Source organism: Chaetodon trifascialis, chromosome 4 (assembly GCF_039877785.1).
Source record: "Chaetodon trifascialis isolate fChaTrf1 chromosome 4, fChaTrf1.hap1, whole genome shotgun sequence".
NCBI lineage: Eukaryota > Metazoa > Chordata > Actinopteri > Chaetodontiformes > Chaetodontidae > Chaetodon > Chaetodon trifascialis.
This window is the reverse complement of record NC_092059.1, coordinates 8,769,978-8,787,814: the sequence shown is the minus strand read 5'-3', so window position 1 is coordinate 8,787,814 and position 17,837 is coordinate 8,769,978. Positions and strand designations below refer to the sequence as shown.

The 17,837-nt window shown below is 42.7% G+C and overlaps 2 protein-coding genes across 3 annotated transcripts; one reads left to right on the top strand and one right to left on the bottom strand.

The window, feature by feature from the left end:
• Nucleotides 1-486: 486 nt before the first annotated feature.
• Nucleotides 487-2,253, bottom strand: foxq2 (forkhead box Q2). Its single transcript, XM_070961688.1, has 2 exons — nt 1,727-2,253; nt 487-1,035 (listed from the first exon to the last, which is right to left on the bottom strand). The coding sequence occupies exons 1-2, from the start codon at nt 2,225-2,227 to the stop codon at nt 661-663; spliced, it is 876 nt and encodes a 291-aa protein (XP_070817789.1). The 5' UTR covers nt 2,228-2,253; the 3' UTR covers nt 487-660.
• A 3,068-nt stretch (nt 2,254-5,321) lies between these two features.
• Nucleotides 5,322-16,726, top strand: pias4a (protein inhibitor of activated STAT, 4a). 2 transcript variants are annotated; one of them, XM_070960894.1, is made up of 11 exons: nt 5,322-5,368; nt 7,413-7,794; nt 7,919-8,003; nt 8,110-8,151; nt 8,399-8,489; nt 9,374-9,502; nt 10,536-10,641; nt 11,337-11,410; nt 11,576-11,736; nt 12,891-13,042; nt 13,153-16,726. In XM_070960894.1, the coding sequence occupies exons 1-11, from the start codon at nt 5,342-5,344 to the stop codon at nt 13,425-13,427; spliced, it is 1,524 nt and encodes a 507-aa protein (XP_070816995.1). In that variant the 5' UTR covers nt 5,322-5,341; the 3' UTR covers nt 13,428-16,726. The 2 variants fall into 2 exon arrangements, with proteins under 2 accessions (XP_070816995.1, XP_070816994.1); XM_070960893.1 differs by lacking the exon at nt 5,322-5,368 and adding an exon at nt 5,556-5,662 and having other exon boundaries at nt 13,153-13,982.
• Nucleotides 16,727-17,837: the final 1,111 nt, after the last annotated feature.

Here is a 17,837-nt window from a genome sequence, read left to right as displayed (position 1 = left end):
TCTCTCCCTGCCTCCTTCCCTTTCCTCTGCCTCCTTCATCCCTGACCTCCCGTGGTCCCTCTCTTTCTGCAGCAGCGGTTACGGATTACACTGTGTGATAAGCTTCCCATTTCTTGAAACTATTTGGGATTGCTCAGATTATCCGGCCTCATATCCTTGGGAGTCGGCTTTGGAAAGCCCGATTTTAGTCTCTTAAGGCAGAAGATTTTGCATCCCGACTGCTTTGACTAATTAGCATCTAACACCGGGTGGTATTTTAGCATTGGGCTCACTTTTAGTACAATGCACGCACAGACAAGTGCGCACACACACACACACACACACACACACACACACACACACACACACACACACACACACACACACACAACTGAGGCAGCTGATTACAAACATCACAAGGTGTCGAATTCATAATGATTTAATGAGATTACAACAAAGCATTATGTTTTTGGTTTTCTAAAAACATTCAGAACACAGATGAAAGAAGTGCAGCTTCATATGATTCATACATTTCATTTGATCATTGAACAACCCTAAAATCACGTCGCCTTCAGTTTGCAGAGTACAATGTAAGAATGTCCGCTTCCATTTTAAAATCACCTAATGACGTATTCATTAATAAATAAGACGGAATACTTCAAAAATACAAATGATTCGCTCTCAGGGTGCAGAGGCACGCAGGCCCGGGTGGAACCCCACCTGAGGCTGCACACTGGACCAGGGCCAGTAGAGTCTTGGTGCCAAGGCAGGCAGAGGGAGCGTTTGGACTTGAGGACAGCACCAACAGGTCGTCCTGTGGGGCCGGGCGAAGGCAGGGTGGTAGGGGGAGCTCAGGGAGGAAAGGGGGAGCTGTCCTGCCACCCTGCGTACCCTGCGGCGCGCCCTGCGGCAGTGGTAGTCCCCGTTAGAAAAGTCCTGGTAGTTTGAGGGGTGAATCGCCCAGAAGTGGCCTTTACCGTTGTCGCTGCGGCCTGCTTTGATGAAGCAATCGTTCAGGGACAAGTTGTGACGCACGCTGTTCCGCCAGTTTTTATCCTGTTGGAACAAGTCAAGAAATGTGGTCAAAACCTGGAAACTTAAGCAGGAGTTAAACAATGGTCCCTGATTGAAAATGAACATAGGTGGCTGCTAAGTATCACTGATCCTCCTCAGGATGTCACCTTGTCCTGTTGTTGGCAGGATGCGCGATAGCGTGTCAAGACTTTATATGATCGCTGTAAGACACAACACCCTGAGTTACCTTTCTAGCACGTCAAACCAGTGATCAACTTTAATCCACTAGCCTACGTCCAATCTGTTGTTGCACCTGGTAAAGGCAGAGGCGGTTTGCAACCTAGCAACAGGATTACTTTATTTGTGAATTCGCCAACAAGAAGATCATCTAGTGTCCCCGCGAGCACCTAATTGCCTAACCACTCAGACAGATTACCTGAGCCAAGTAGGTCGCCTCACTCGTAAAAATGGCTACCACATTATTTTTCAGCGACTGAGCGAAACACGGCGAAGATCGTCTCGTGATCGTCTCACCAGTAGCTGTGACGAGTTCACAAAGTAATACAGCACGATTCACTTGGAAGTAGTCCCACAGAGTGAGATCCTCCGCATGGGAGCTTTTACTTCACATCATATGACGTTCCTCCATAACTACAGCTACTGCCTTCCTACAATGCCACGTGTGATGCTGCCAGGCAAATAGAATAACACCAGGAACCCAACGTGAACGTACCTTGCTCTTGAAGTAGGGGTAGTGGTCCATGATCCACTGGTAGATGTCACATAGCAGCAGCTTCTTCTGCTCTGACGCCAGGATTGCCTTGGAGATGAGCGCGATGTACGACTGGTTGGGTTTTTCCGCAGACTTCCCTGGACTGCTGCTGGTAGACGTGGTGGTGGTCACTTCCTCCTCCCCCTCCTCTTGTTGCTCTGCATCCCCCTCCTCTTCTTTGACTTTCCTTTCTTCAGTCTCTGCCTCTGACCTCTGTAGCCGCGTCTCCTGTATCTCAGAGCGAATCCCCACCTCTTGGGGGGAAGGATTCTGATGATTTAGCATGTTGTTCGCTGTCTGCTCTGCTGTACGACTTCCTGTCGCTTCTTCTTTAGAACCTTTGACTCCTTTATTGAACAGAAGGTAGTCAATAGTGAAGCTGAGTCCAAGCCTTTCTCTGCTGCCGGTGCGACTGCTTCTGTCGTCCATTGTCATCTCTGAGTTCAGATATCTCAGACTCATTACAGAAGTTTAATTGGTTCCAAACTGGAGGTTGAATAAGTACAAGGTGATAAATAAAAAGTGTCTCTTCCAAGAGTCTTCTCAGAGTTGTGTGTCTGAATTTCACAGCATGGCTATTTTCTGCAGGACCCTTCATAAACTGAACGCCTTCCTTCTTTCGCCGAAGTCTTACTGTTGACAAGATCAGAGGCAAAGATGAGCCTCTCAACTGTCGTTAACCTTGATGCGCTCACGAGCGACACAATCTCAACCTGTGGAAATGACGTCAGTCGTTAAGACTAAATACGGCTCCTTTGTTTAACAGCTAATTGTAATTAAATGTTTCTGCCTGTCTGATAAACCTGACAAAACAAGGTACTTTCTCAGTATCCAACAGCCTTTTGCTCCTGAATCGAAGGGTTGTGCTTCAGGTTTGTGAAGGTGACTCTATTTATGTGACTGTGAATTTATCCCTCACAGAAAGGGGCAAAGAAGGCACAGGGGAGGTCCAGGTAGGGGGTCTCAATTGAGGCGGATTATTTTTATTAACCTCAGCAAATCTTTGTAATTACGGGAGATTAAACACTCAAGATTTAGTCGGACGTGGTGTTCAGAGGATGGATGCTGTAGAATCAAAGGCCTTTCAGAAGCCAGTGTTATCCTGTTGTCCATGCTAAGAATTACTTCAGTTACCAAAGAGCAGTAATTAATAGATCAAATTCAGTGTTTTGAAGTCAAAACACATTCAGCGGAGTCTCTTTTTTCAGAAATGTACTGTGTAGACATTGATAATCTCAAGGTAGCCACACAGTGAAGCACATGACTGAAAAATTCAAAGGAATTCACTGCCTGTTGTCGACATGAGCTGTGAAATTCTTCACAACTATTATAACAAAAGCACTTATTTGTTATTAGCCATTGGAAATGCTTAAATATTTTCCATATATAAAACCCTATACTAATACAAGGGTTGCAGTTTTTCCAGCTTGTGAGTCCAGCAATTGTTTAAGATCCGTCTCAGAGATTAAATCTGAAATACTTCTGCTCTGCTACGCTGTACTGCATTATATTGTTCTTTTTAAGTGTGTAATGAACATTTTGCTGGCTAATTTATTTATTTATTTTAACAAATTTCCCTCCATTTCGGCAAATGGTTATTGTATAGTGCTCTCCTCTAATACTGAGTCTGTCTGTGTGTTTAATTAAACTGTACTAGATTTTATAATTCATGCTTTTATTGTGATGATGTTTTAGTGTCAACAATAATTTGATGTTGCAGATATATTTCTATGGTTTTAGCTAAAAAACAGAGGACTTGTTTATGTTATACACAGGTCAAATATCTACACATCACACTCTTGTGAATTTCACTTCTGAATATTGACATGAATTGTGGATTTTATCTTTGAATTTCAATAATTAAGATTTGTACTGTGAACTGAGTTTTTACATTGAAAACAAAGCTAAGGTTGTTCAGTGTTTTATTTTTTTCTTTTTGCCAATTTTGAGGTTTACTGAAGCACTCCATCTTTAAAAACTAAAGGTTATTTAATGACTCAAATTCCCATGTGCCAAACATTTGCAGATCAAAGTCACATAAAACATTTGCACACCACATTGCACATGTGTTCTGTATCTGCTCCTTCCTGCGCTTCAGTGAATCTGTCACACTTTCAGAGTGAAAAGTATTTAAATCCAAGATGCCATTTACACGGTTGCAGTGATACAGCAAATGGAAAATGATCACTATCCATCATTTCCATGTTTCTAACCTTAAAATATCTGAAACAAATAAAGATCTAGTTTAAACAGTGTCTGTGTGCATGAGTTTATGCCGATGAACATGCCCCGCTCCCACCATATGAGATAAATATTGGCCTATGCCATTTTACCTCAGCCGTCATCACATTAGTCCAGTAACAGTGTGGTATCTGGGGCAATCTGCTTTGTTCTGTCAGTTTTAGTGAGGGGGTGAATTAAATGAGAGTCAGGTCAAATCATGGACCATGTTGCCCTCTTCTGTTTAAATAATAGAACATGTCATGCATACACAAGAGAGCACTATACTGCATTTTATAGCAGCAAGCTTTTGTATTGTCACTAGCTATACTGAATTTATATGCAGGCTGTTGTTCTATTAAATAAAACAATATTAGAACTGCAAAAACAGTGGGCTGAACTGCATTGTAGAACACATAGATGCTATATTTTGGTTCTGCATTTGTCAACTACAGTTAGACAAATGCATGAAAATATCTGAATCATATGTTTCCCATGTATTTTATTATTAGATTAGAATCACAGACATCATTTTAAATTGAGCAGCATAGTGGCAAAGCCAGCTGCCCCTTTCAATGCACAGCATTGTTTTATTGACGTTTTACATCCAAGTGAAGCCAAAACAAAATACACCATGTTATTACATGATACTGTTATTCCTTCATTGATTTTTGTGTTTCCATGAGGCTCTCTTCTTTGCCACATATGAGGAGCTTTTGGAAAAGCAGGGCTGGATCACCACAGGGAGTGGAAATGTGTCCTTTGCATACTTATTTCCAATTTGCTACGATAAATGAGACACAACGTGGTATTTGTGTTTTGGACAGTGTCTCAGTGATACTTTGACGTGTACGCGTATTTCGTTAATTAGTCATTTTAATTGAATTATGAGCATACCTCAGACAAAGCATTAACTCCACATCTCACGGTTGGACGCAGAACCTGACACGGATTATTTTGCTCGGACGGGAAAAGAACGGACCATGCGACCCGGTCCAATTGACACCCCATGCTTTACGTCCACGTTGAATTTAAACCATTTCTAAGACACACGTTCACAATATCTCAATACTATAAAACCGAAACATCATGGGTATCAAAATACTTTCACACGTGGCATCATTTGTGGATACTGAGGCCTATTTTGGAAATGCGACCTGTGTCTTAGTGTTTTTAAAAAGTTGCACTGTAACTTTAAATCAAGGTGGTCTCGCCTATTTCACAAGTAGCGCTTTGGGCTTTGGTTAAAAGTGGGCTGTGATTGGCTGCGGGTAAACGTCTATCAAAGCAGGCTCTGTGTTTCATTGGTGAAAGACTAGCCGTCGTCTCCGACTCTCGCGGTACTGCTGCACGAAGATGGCGGCCGAACTGGTGGAAGCGATGGCAAGTAGAGCTTGGCTACCTTTGGTTTGATAGGAGATGGCCGCGGGAGTATGATTTCAAACTCAGCCCGGTCGTGGGGAAACTGGGGGCTTTGTATCAATATGTGAAGAGTTTGTACTCTTTCAAACGTGCCGTATTACATTCACGACGAAACGAACTAGCCTGTGCAGCTAACGTAGCTAGCCTGCTAGGTAATGTTAACCTAACCAGGCAAGTGCGTTGGTTTAGCTAGCATCACGCTGGCTCTAAAGGAAGACACAGAAAATGAATGATGAGACCATAAAAACACTTGAGGTTTGCTCTTAGCATGCTTCCCGGCGCTTTGCTATTTAACGTTATTTGGCTTATAAAGACCTTTGTTTGTAGTTGGCCGGTTAACGTTAGTTTATGGAGCTGTGCACCTGTCAAAATATCTAGTTGCCATGATTGAGTACCGACAGCCCAGTCTGTGGAGAAGCTAGCCAGCCGATTAGCGCAGGCTAACTTACATTTCTAACGTTGAAGTTTGGCTGAAGCAGCTGCATCGTTCTGATTTAATAGCTGCATTTTTGCACAGCACGTCCACCAGAAACCCAATGGACATTATGTGTGTTGGACACAAAACAGTTGTGCGACTGATGTCCAAACTCCACCATGTCAGACAAAGCTAAAGCATGCTAGTCGGTACAGGTTTTTCCAACATTATTTCGTGCTTTCCCCCACAGTCAAACTCGCATAACCTTACTCTCTATGTTGCTGCGGCATGTTAAGTAAACATCCTCATGCAGGGAGTATGTTTTGTCTTATGTCTTATGTCGTGCGAGGACCGATTCCAGCGACAGTATTTTTCTTGTGTTGTGTACAAGATTACTCCAGCTAATCGGAAAGTGGACTTATTATGTAGTACGTTTGACCCATGGACATTAAATACTAACTTAGCATTCGATTGCACTGACCACAGTTGAATTCAGTGTATTCAAAGAGTAAACAAATGTGGTTGTTATGGTTTGTCTTCCGCTCAGAATTTGAATGTCAATATCAATAAAGAGTGAAATCTCGGGAGCTGATTTATGGACGTGCTGCCCATCGGTAAAGGGACATTTAGGTGTTTTTAACCTCATGGGACTCTAAACAGACCTTGGTATACATATAAACACGACACAAGGCAACTATACCGGACACTTTTTGAATAAAGATTCAAAATTGTACTGTAGCTTTTACCACATATTAGTTTAGTTTTGTGTTAAAAAAAGAAAAGAAAAGAAAAGAAAAGAAAAAAGAAAAAAAATCATTAAATCAAACAAACAACACTCTGACAGCTTGGACTGTGTTTAGTTTGTGTACCTTACATGGCCCTGTAGTGTGCACATAACAAATTAGGTTTGTAAAGTTTGTTTAATGGTACCACAGTTTGTTTAAAAATGGAATGAGGAAAACGATTAGATCAGAATGCAAGCGGTCAGAATGAAGAGCAGTTTGACTTCTCACCATACCCGGCTAATTACGAGGCAGGTTCACGCCTCTGTGGGATTAAAGTGACTGAGGATAGAAGCTAATTTTAGCAGGAATCAAACAGTTTAAGGCACTGCAATCTGCAATGTCATGTTAAATGCTGCATGTAAATTGTAGATAATTGAGTGTATCCTGTTACAGGCAAACTTAGGAGGTGTGTTTAGACAAGGAACTGAATTGTTGGATTCATTTAGGCAGTTTTTGTTTTTTCTTTCCAAACAGCTTTTTTAGGATTTAAACGTATACTGGAATGTGTTTTCCTCCTTGGGTCACACGGGTGTTTTTCCTCACAGTCGGTGATGCCTTAGAAAATCAGAATGTGAATACTTTTCTTTAAAAAAAGCTTCAACGGTTGAGGAATGAATGAAATATTCTAAATTCTGAAATAAATCCAAAGCCATTGGCACTGTGGTAGTCAATGGCTTTGCATTTCAATCAAGTATCAATACGCCTTGGATTGGGACTTGGCCCTTCGACACGCAAACCTCCCCTGTTTAAAGACTCCATCGTCCCTGTGTTGTGTTTTAATTTTTTTGTCTTGTCGTCCCTCTAGAACATGGTCAAAAGTTTCCGGGTCTCAGACCTGCAAACGCTGCTGGCCTCAATGGGTCGCAGCAAAAGTGGGCTGAAACAGGACCTGGTGGGGCGTGCGTTGAGGCTAGTGCAGACTGAATACAGCCCAGAGCTTCTGAAGAACGTCAGACAGCTCTATGAATCGCGCTTCCCCAAAACATCTGGCTGGCTTGCGGCACGGCGTCCAGAGGGCATCTCAGTTGCCTACTCATCCCTCAGCTCCTCCCCCACTGCCACCTCTCAGGGCGCAGACTACCTCAACGGCATTTCCAAACCAATCCCCACACCTGCACCAGAGGTCAAGCTGGTGCCTCTGCCCTTCTACCAAACTTTGGAGACACTGTTGCCACCAACAGAGCTAAGTGAGTGCTTATAGTTTAAGGTTTCTGTATCCCATTTAAATCATTTGTTTCATAGAAAGTTTTTGTCCTGATCTAACAATTCAACTGCATCCTGTGCTGTTTTTGTGATGGGTTTTATCTACAGTTGCCCACAACAATGAGAAACTGCAGGACAGTCAATGCATATTTGAGTTAACACCGAACCAAGCAGATCAGATCAGAAATGCAAGGTAATGAAATCCCAAATTTCCCCTCAGATCTGTACAGTTAACATTAGTATGATTTATACTCTCTGTATCTAATGTACATTTTAATTGTGACCTTTTACTTTTTTAGTGAGCTTCGTCCAGGAATGAGATCAATCCAGGTGGTTCTTAGGTAAGTTTCCTCTAATACCTGTTGAAATTTCATACATATGTCACAGTCTTTTTCCACTGCTGTTGATTTTGAAGGGAAAATGGGAAATAATTTTCCCATGCATGTGCAAATAGTATTTTAATTTCCCCCATAATCTGCTTTTAAAATGGAGTATCTGATTCATTTATCTGAACAGTCAGATCGAAGTAGACATGACAGATACACATTGAGTCATACAGATTGCTGAACTCCCCACTTTCTGTTGCAGAATCTGTTACTCAGACTCCATTGGTGTCCAGGAGGACCAGTATCCTCCCAACATTGCTGTCAAAGTCAACCAGTCCTACTGTCATGTGCCGGTGAGTTGCTTCCCTTGTTTGAGACAAGCCACACTTTCAGAATTCAAACATGCCTAAAGCTGAGCTGCTCTTCCCTTCTGGACAAATAGTTTCCTCAGTCGTATCAATTGTAAGCCCTTTGTTTTCAAGTACAATCAGTGACTTGGTGGTTTGAGTTTGGGGAGTCTTACTGACTGGTCACAGCCAAACTACTGTCGTAGTATATGTTAGTGATGGATTATCCAATCTAATGCAGGTGGGTGTTAAATGAGGCAAGACTAAATCATATCCAGGTACAGATACAGTGTTGTTAGCCAGCCTCAAGGCATCAACTCACTGGCAAGACTTCAGTAGGAAACCCTCCAGCTGGCAGTCTCTGAGTGGCTCACAAACTGATGTCGTGTCATGCGTTCATGTGCTGGTGGGAAACTTAGACATTTGGGATGTTTTCTCTGCTGCATTGTTGCATTCACGAGGTGCATAGTCACAAAGTCAAACTGGAAAGACAGCAGTCAAAAATCTGTGTTGCTAAACCAAGGTGGGAATTTGGTAGCTTTTGCTTTTGCAAAGGTTTCTGTGACGACCTGACTCAAGTCTTGGATGTTTGAGCTTCAAAACAAATGTAGTAACAGTGAGAGGCAACAAAACTGTCTGATCTTTTTCATTTATTTTTAAAAAGTTCTGCTGTTCAGACATATCACTTAGTAAAAGATAATATTGAAACACAGTGTTTTTGTAATATACCACCAAAACTGGCCAATGCCAGATGTATTAATTGGAAACTACAAAGACCACCTTAGTGGCATCACCTGGGTCCCCCCTTTTCATCAGTCAGCCAGATTATGTAATATACTGGGTAATTTCTGTAATTCTTTGCCATTTGTCTCTGTCTGTGTGTTTTACAGGGTTATTACCCCTCGAATAAACCTGGTGTTGAACCCCGTCGTCCTTGTCGTCCTGTAAACATCACTCCCTGGTTGCATCTCTCAAACGCCACCAACAGAGTCACCGTCACCTGGGGAAACTTTGGCAAGGTCAGAGTCTGATGCTGAAGCTCATATTTTGTCTCAAGGCTGTGGTGACAACAGGGCAAGCGTGGCAGCACAGATGTCTTCTACTCAAAATCTGTCCAGCTGCTCCTGGGAGATTCCAGAGTGCATCAGTGCAAGCTGGGACATGTATATCTTTGAGTGTGTCAAGGGTCCCGCTGACTTGTGCGCGGTATAACCGAAAAAGAAAGCTCCCGAGGGCCAAGAGCTGAACTGCTTCAATTAGCTTCTTTACTGTTGTCTCCACAGTTGTGATCCAGATAAGCAGCTGGAGGGCTGATGAAAACACTCTTAGTCCTGTCGCCACCCTCTTCTTTAGAGCTCTTGTGTAAACCAATTAGGTGGGAGCACCGTGAAAGGTGAAAGGAAACATGATAAGCAACAGCTTTTTGTACACAGTTTTCCAAGTGCGTTAATAGCGTTTATCCCCAAATTTTTGGGGATGTCCTGATTGCGACAGCCTACATTAAACGCAATACTGCAGTTTTAACTTAAGTATGCTGGTGTATTACACCCAATAAATGTTGCTGATTGATGAGGACCATGGGAATAAAGAATCGATTGCTCAGCATACTGAAACACGACAAGTCCAGAGCCTTGTGGTTGGCACACAAGACGAGGTTGTGGGTCTTTCAGTCCATCCAAGTCTTAAGATTTTGTTCAGCTTAGAGCATGTTTGCACTAAAGCCTAAAACTATTTTAATGTACTCTCTGCGTTCAGGGAATTATAACAAAGACTTCATTGAAATAATTAGTTTTGTTAGGATGTGTGACTTTTGTAATCGGGCCATATAACGTAAGAGGATATCTTACATGAGTTATATAATCAGGAGGGCCTTTAATTCCTCTTCTAACATACATAAGCTGAGAATTGTGGGTCCGAGTTGATTCCTCTGGCTGTAATACATCTTGTGTGTTGAACTGTGGCTTTGAGGTTCCCTTTGTGTATATGCCCTGTTTTAGATTGGTAGCCTTTTGAAATAAGTGCTCACAACCTGTGAATGTTTGTGTTTTTCAGCGGTACTCTGTTGCAGTGTATTTAGTGAGGGTTTTCACTGCAGCAGACCTCTTCAGCCAACTCAAACTCTGCTCCGTTGAGAGTGCAGAACGCTGTCGCGAACGCAGTAAGTGTTACTGATACACACTGGCAGTTTTTTGGTTTGATACACTATCACTTCAATTTTGCCTCAAGAAGTCATTGACTTAAACCTTTGGCCAATGCTGTTTTGGTAGGACTGGATTGTGTGTTTAATGACAGATATTCCAACATATTGTCTGATTAACTGTAAACATACATCGTGATGTTTTGTAGGGCAGCAGGGAATCGTTCAGAGCTCCATTCATAATGTTAACATTCAAATCCTAAATCCACATTCAATAGATGATAAGATTGTGGTGTTTTTGCAGCTCCAGTCTGCGCTTGTGTTATTCAGTAGCCTCGAGTGTTGATAGGCTAGTACTTGTGACGTGTAACCAATCAGATAGTGCTGTGGGCCGGACATAGAGCTGACTTCAGAGAGGTGACTGCAGACAGAGAGGCTGTATCAGAGCTGTAAATACATACATGCAAGTATATTTAACTATTTTTGTTGATGAAACTGATGAGAAAGAAAGTTGATTTCAATAAAGAAAAGGCTAACTCGTTTAATCTGGTTAATCACTTCAATTCAGGATTTTCTTCAAGGATTTGACTTATTTTAGGGCGATGTAATGGAATATGACGGCGCTTCATTCGAAAACCTCAGTCGAGGTTTCAAATGTTAGAAGAAAAAACAAGATATTTGCCACAGGTCTAACACTTTGTCTATATTTGATCTAGTCCAAGACAAACTACGATTTGATCCAGAGAGTGAAATTGCGACCACAGGCCTACGGGTTTCTCTCATCTGTCCAGTGAGTACGCCTTCATGATGTAATGACACGCTTCGAGGTGGAGTGGTCATTCTTTACTGACCTGCATGCTTTCTGCTTCCGTTGTTCTTTAGCAGGTCTCTTAAATGTTTTTCCCCCAGCGAAGCTCGATCACTTTAACATGCTTCTTCCTCTCCCGCTTCGCAGTTGGTGAAGATGCGGCTCGGTGTGCCATGTCGAGTTTTAACCTGCGCCCATCTTCAGTGTTTCGACGCAGTCTTCTTCCTGCAGATGAACGAGAAGAAGCCCACATGGACTTGCCCCGTCTGTGATAAGCCCGCTCCCTTTGAGCTGCTCACCATTGATGGGTAAGGAGATGCTCTGGCTCGTCCCACCTATGCAGCACCATATTCAATAAAATCAGAAAATTTACACTTTGTGCAATTATAACTGTCTGTGCGTTGAAGCCAGCTTGGGGGAAAGTATTAAAGCTGCAGTTGTCGATACTCTTGATACAAGTTGAACCATGCACCAGCCTGCTGCCTTGAATTGGTGTAGAGGTTATGTTTTGTATTTCTACACCTGCTGTCAGGTTGTATTCCAAAATGTCTGACCCTGTAAAATTGGTCTATTTTTTGGCTCTTTGTTCTGCTTGATGTAACGCAGCTATAATTTCAAGAACCATGTAATTGTCTGTAATTTTTGCAGTACTCATTGCTGCAGGTAACTCTCAAGACACCTACAGTCAGACTCTATCAGGCCAGAGGTACAAAATATGATGACGGCTGCATTTGAACACTCTTTTCTGCCTGGTATTTCATCACCAACAGAGAAGTGAATTCTTAACGTTGAAGGATAAACGCAGACCAGCCTGCAGTCCATTTTATCAAACCAATTCATGCTAAAATATTTGCATCCTCAACCATTTGGGCATGTTGTTTCCTGCACGTTCTAACAAACGCTCCCTGGTACTCCCCTTACTTTCAAAGACTGAAAGCATTGTGTTACAGTTTGGCTTTGAGGTATATTTGCATTCCTTAAATTAAGCTTGTGTGAAAGTCCCGTCTTTACCTGATGACTCAGGGTCTCAGCTTTCAACAGCCTAATTGCTAAATGTTGTCAAATTTATGGAGTGGTGTTTTGAGGCAGTGGAATAAATGCAATTTTCAGTTGATAATAAAGAAAAGCAAAGGATTCAAGCTTATTTTGTTTATGTTCTTCATGGAGCGCAACTTGAATAATCTCTTGCTCCTTAATGGAAATGCTCAATATTATAGAGATATGGTCAAAATGGTGGCAAAGTCATTAAGAAAACCCATAAAAACACATTGAGCTGCATTTCTTTTATGAGAGCTGCCATACAAATCAAGTTTATTATTATTAAAAGGACAAAACTTAAGAAATCCAACCCATGCAGACCTCTGTGAGGCTCCTGCAGTTGAGATTTAGTTGAGCTTTCTGTTCCTTTTCTTGTGTGAACTGTGTTTTGTGTGGCGACTCTAACCATCAGTGTGTATTTCAGGCTCCTCTCTGAGATTCTGAAAGAGACGAGTGAAGACATCGAGGAGATTGAGTACTTAACCGACGGCTCTTGGCGATCCATCAGAGATGATAAGGAGAGGGACAGGGAAAGGGAACGCAGCAACACACCAGAGTATCCTGTTGTTGATATATGTAAGTGTCAGTTGAAGCTCTTGTTCTCCACGTGTGGAGTCTCCTTTCCATGCATTAGTTTGCTGATGTTATCAATCAGTCAGTTTCAAAAATGGCCTTTGTGTCTGCAGGCATTCCTGAAGCAAACGGATATTCACCCGCCCACAGCAGCACCAGCCTGACGGGCAAATCTGGAAGCGGTTCCTCGGGCATGGCAGGAGTGACGGGAGGAGCTGCTGTGGCACCGGGAGGAGGCGCAGTGGTAGATCTGACTCTTGACTCCTCCTCTGAGGAGGAAGGGGGCGGGGCAGGAGGAGACAGTGAGGACACTGAGGACAGCACTGACAGTCCTGCACCGAAGAGGGGCCGATACAATTATGACAAGGACCTGGTCACTGCCTACTGACCCCACAGCTCTGTCCCCTCATAGACTGACACACACACACCGACAGGCAGGGGGCTAAAAACTCGAGGACAGGAACACAGTAATCCACTAGATGCAACAACCCTCCCTTATGGCCGAGCGACAGAGCATTTCAGCAGCTCTGGTTTATATCCAGACGAAACAAACACACACTCAAACATGCACTGTAATGAATCTTCAATCTAGGGTGATTAGGATTCCTCTTTGTACTGTACACCACTGGAAGCAACTCTAACTCTTTTTGGCCAACTGTCACCTTGCAGTGAATATCTGTACCGTCCCGCCTCTGCTAAAGAGACTGACTGGATCGAGCACCCCACCACCACCACCACCACCACCACAACAACCACCACCACCAACACCACCATCCTTCCTCCTCTCTCTCCAGATTATTCCCTCCCTTCCACCGCATCTCTCTTTGTATTTGACTTGGAATTACAGGCTCTTTTAGCCGTGGGCGTTCAATGTTTGCGTCTCAGATTTTTTTGTGACGAACAGGCGAGTTGAAAATCCTCAGTAGTTTTTTGGTTTAAGGTCAAAAAAAAAAAAAAAAAAAGAGCGTGGATCATTCGGGGGAGGGCAAGGCAGAGATATCTGGAGTGTGATGCAAATTTAAACCTCTCTTATTGTGTTCTAATTTCTTTGTTCAGCGAATGACTTCAAAGCTTGAATGAGTTTTTTCAGGAATTTATCCTTTTATCCTTTTAATTACGAAAGGGCAGAACACAGTACTGGCCTCGATGTGTGATGCGTTCCATTTTTATTTTGTCCTTAGATAAAGAGAACCTACCTCAGTCATAAAAACTTAGCAGACTGACCAGAGACTAGCTTAGCGAGAAGCGGAGGACAGAAGGATCGAGTCTTTCTGATGCCAATTTTACACTGGAGATTTTGTTTTCCTGCATCTTTTTTTAATCCCATCGTTCCACGCAGCTCTGTTCCCTCTGCAGCAACTCTTTTTTTTGTTTTTTTGTCGAAGGGCGAGTTAGTTTGTGGGTGACCGGGCTAACTGGAGGTGGCAGCGATGCAAAAAGTTGTGGGTGGAACTGTGCCACTAAACATCACAGCAGTTATCTCGCTGTAACCGGATTTTTTTTCCCGGGGTGTTATAGCAGCATTGCATGTGGAAATAACTCAACAGAACGACTGTATGGCAGCTGTGCCAAAGCAGGTGTGTTTTATCACTGACAGGATACGATTACAAGATTTTGGTGCCTTTTACTTTTCTTTTTTTTTTTGGTTGAGTGGTGAAGATTGGAGCCTGTTGTTTTAAGGCAAGGCGAGCTGAGCTGGCCAGCAGATGAGACCCCTGTCTGAGAGAAGGTGTTTTATTTCATTTAGGACTTTTTTTTTTCTTTACCAGTAGGAGAAATGAGAAGCAGAAACAAATCTGTGGTAAAAGGACAGTTACAGAATAGAAGTCCTGTCCTATCCTTTCCCCTCACATTTTGTCTTCTTCTGGCAGTATATTTATTTAATTGCTTCACATTCTCTTAACAGTTGTTTGTAATGAGTCTCTATGATATCTGGCCGTAGTTTTGTACAGATGGGAGTTGCGGAAAGCAGGACACCTCTGCTGTGGTTTGAGCGTTGAGTTATAATTGGTCCGGGCTCGTGGCTGTGCTGTTGATGAACACTCCTTTTCTTTCCCTCTGAACGAATCCAACCTGGGTCAAAGCACCATTCGGGGTACTTTGCTGCAGTGGGTTCAACATGTCTGACACAACGAAACTTAATGAAGTGTCAATAAGTGCAACCTCACCGAGCCTTAGAGTCATTGATTGGATTACAAATGGTCCTGTCTGGAACAAGTGGAGCTGCTCCAACCAACAATCCCCCTCGGCATCCTTTCAATGTAGATAAGGTCACATCTATTTGCTGGAATAGAATTGGACTTTAATTGCTACATGCTGTAGGCTTACAACTAATATTCCTCTGCACCTGCACGAGTATTGTCAGTGTGTGATGGCTGCTCCTCAGATAAGGATCCTCAGGCTGCATTTGCAGGCTTTTAGGTTTGACTGCTGGAAGGCCGTCAGCGTTTGCTTGAAGTTGAGGAAAGGTTGTTGCTGTGTGGTTATAGCTGTTTGCACTTTCATCTGATACTTCATCCCAAGTTTGTGGCTTATTTATTTTGAAGCCGTCACGTAGTGCGTATTAATCAAGGATCCCTGACAGTCCCGTGATCCTTTCTCCTTCTTCACATGTACGGGAATCAGAAAATGTGAAACTAGGTAAGCGGCGGTCCTACTCCACTGTGAAACGCTTGGAGGGGGAGAAAAAGTAGTGACTCAGATTAGTTCTGCATTGTGTGTTTCCCTCTCTCACCATCCCTTTGTTGCAGTTTGATCAGCAGAGAATCCAGTTCGCTCAAGTGCACAGAGAAATGACATTTACTCATTGATCCGGGGACTCGCTGTTGCAAGCGTATCCTGATAAGGTTGATGATTGGAAAAAGCAGGTCGAGTCAAATCTGGTCTTCCATTTTTTTTCTCCTTTTGACACTTTTGACGTAACAAAATCGATATACTGATGAAAAATCTCTGATAATGCACACAAAATTGATTGATGGCAGTTTGCCTGTAATACATCAGAGCGTGTCCCTGAAACGGATCCTCTGTGTGAGGTGTTCTGAAGCAAAACAATGTAAAGAACTCTAATACCTGTCTTGAAATAGGCAATTTGTATTTGTATGTAACTGCTATACATATAAAAATGACTTTGTTCATTTGTCGATAGGTACAGAAGGTCATTTGAACGGATGTCGGAAACTTTTCTTTGCCTTATGGTTAAAGATGAGAGGTGGTGCAGGTTTGCGTCTGTGGAACTGAGCCAGATGAGTTTGCAGGTTGTTTGGGGGCTGGAGAGAGCTGAGGGTCTGGTCTTTTTGTAGTGGCATCTCTTCTTCTTATAATCATGCATAAGGTAGCATGGGCAGAGGCTTACAATCCATGATGTAAATGTTTTGTTTGTTGTGTTTTTTATATGTTCATATTAAAAGACAATAAAATTTAAATAATATTTTATTAAGCCTTGAATCGCCTCCAGTTGTTCCTATAGGCAAACAGACAATAAGAAGCTGTTGAGGGCAGCAGCACCGGAAACTGATGCCACAGAGGACTGGGAGGACTGGTTAAGGTGGAGATTGTTATGTCCTGTACCAAATTCAGATCTGGGGACACATTTGATGCCTGTTGAGGATAAAACTGTAAAATTTAAAATGATCATATTCTAACAGCTGTTATTGACGTGTGGAATTAATTAAAATCGGTTCTTAAAAACATGTCTGCCATCGTTTTCTTTTGAAAACTGAATGTATTCAGCCGGACGGACACTGTCAATGACACCAACCACAGGGACGATTGCATCACATCTTATTTTCAGCATTGATGTCTGCAGGTGCTCCTTAAAACATTATGATCGAGCTCAGGTGAAGCGAGCATGTGTGTAGAACTTAAGTCTTCTGTGAAATTGAGTCACTCAAGAGCCTTCTTGGGATACTTATATTTCAGTGGTTTTGGGGGATTTTTGCTGTTATCAGAGAGGAGACATGGACAGGTGCCGAAATGAGGGGAGAGACAGATGAGTGACATGCAAGAAAGATCCCTGACTACTCAATCCAGGGACACTGTGACTGCTACTTCATCAGCACCTTGGAAATAAAAATGTCTCGAATCAAAAGTGAATCTTGTTTTTTTAATGGGTAGTTAAACACAAAGATAGTTGTGCTGTCAGCCTGGATGGTGACTGCCCAAAGCTGCGTGCAGTTGATCCTCAGTGTTCATTCAAATATCTTGAATGGCGCCAACCCTTATTTTGAGTTTTGCCTGTAGACCTAAAGCATAAAGTAGTTTGAACTGGTGCAGGAGATTGTGACTTCAGGAAAGGTTTTTGCTTTCAAAACGTCTGAAATGTCCCAGAGTGTGCTCAGTTAAGGTGCTGTGCACCACAGATCCATGGATGTTCTGTGGGGCTGTGTGGTTTAAATTTGAAAATACAAGCGTTTGCAGCTGTTCTGGAGCTAGAAATTTTGGAAATGGATTAGCTTTGATTAATTTGCTGCCCTGTTGCACTGTAGGGTGAACAACACTCCCATCGACCTAACTCATCTCCAAAAAGACATAATAAAAAACCAAATCCATGACTTTTATGAGACACTAAATCAAAGCTAACACAAGACACAAAGTCAAAACACAACACAAAACCTCAGGCCGAGAGGCATCCAGACCTACAGTGCCCACTCCAGAAGCCTCTTGTGATGCTGGCACAGGAGCTTTGAAGCGTGCATCCCCAGGTCAGGTGCACCTCCTTCAGCCATCAGATGGAGCACACCTGGGCAGAGAGAGAGAGGAGGGGAGAGGAACAGGGACACACAGAACAGGGAACTCACAC

Coding starts and splice junctions, on each gene's coding strand:
- foxq2 (XM_070961688.1), bottom strand. CDS start 2,227: ATGAGTCTGAGATATCTGAACTCAGAGATGACAATGGACGACAGAAGC. Junction 1,036..1,726: donor ACCCCTACTTCAAGAGCAAG/GTACGTTCACGT, acceptor TTGTTCCAACAG/GATAAAAACTGGCGGAACAG.
- pias4a (XM_070960893.1), top strand. CDS start 5,633: ATGAATGATGAGACCATAAAAACACTTGAG. Junction 7,795..7,918: donor GTTGCCACCAACAGAGCTAA/GTGAGTGCTTAT, acceptor TTTTATCTACAG/TTGCCCACAACAATGAGAAA. Junction 11,737..12,890: donor GAGCTGCTCACCATTGATGG/GTAAGGAGATGC, acceptor TGTGTATTTCAG/GCTCCTCTCTGAGATTCTGA.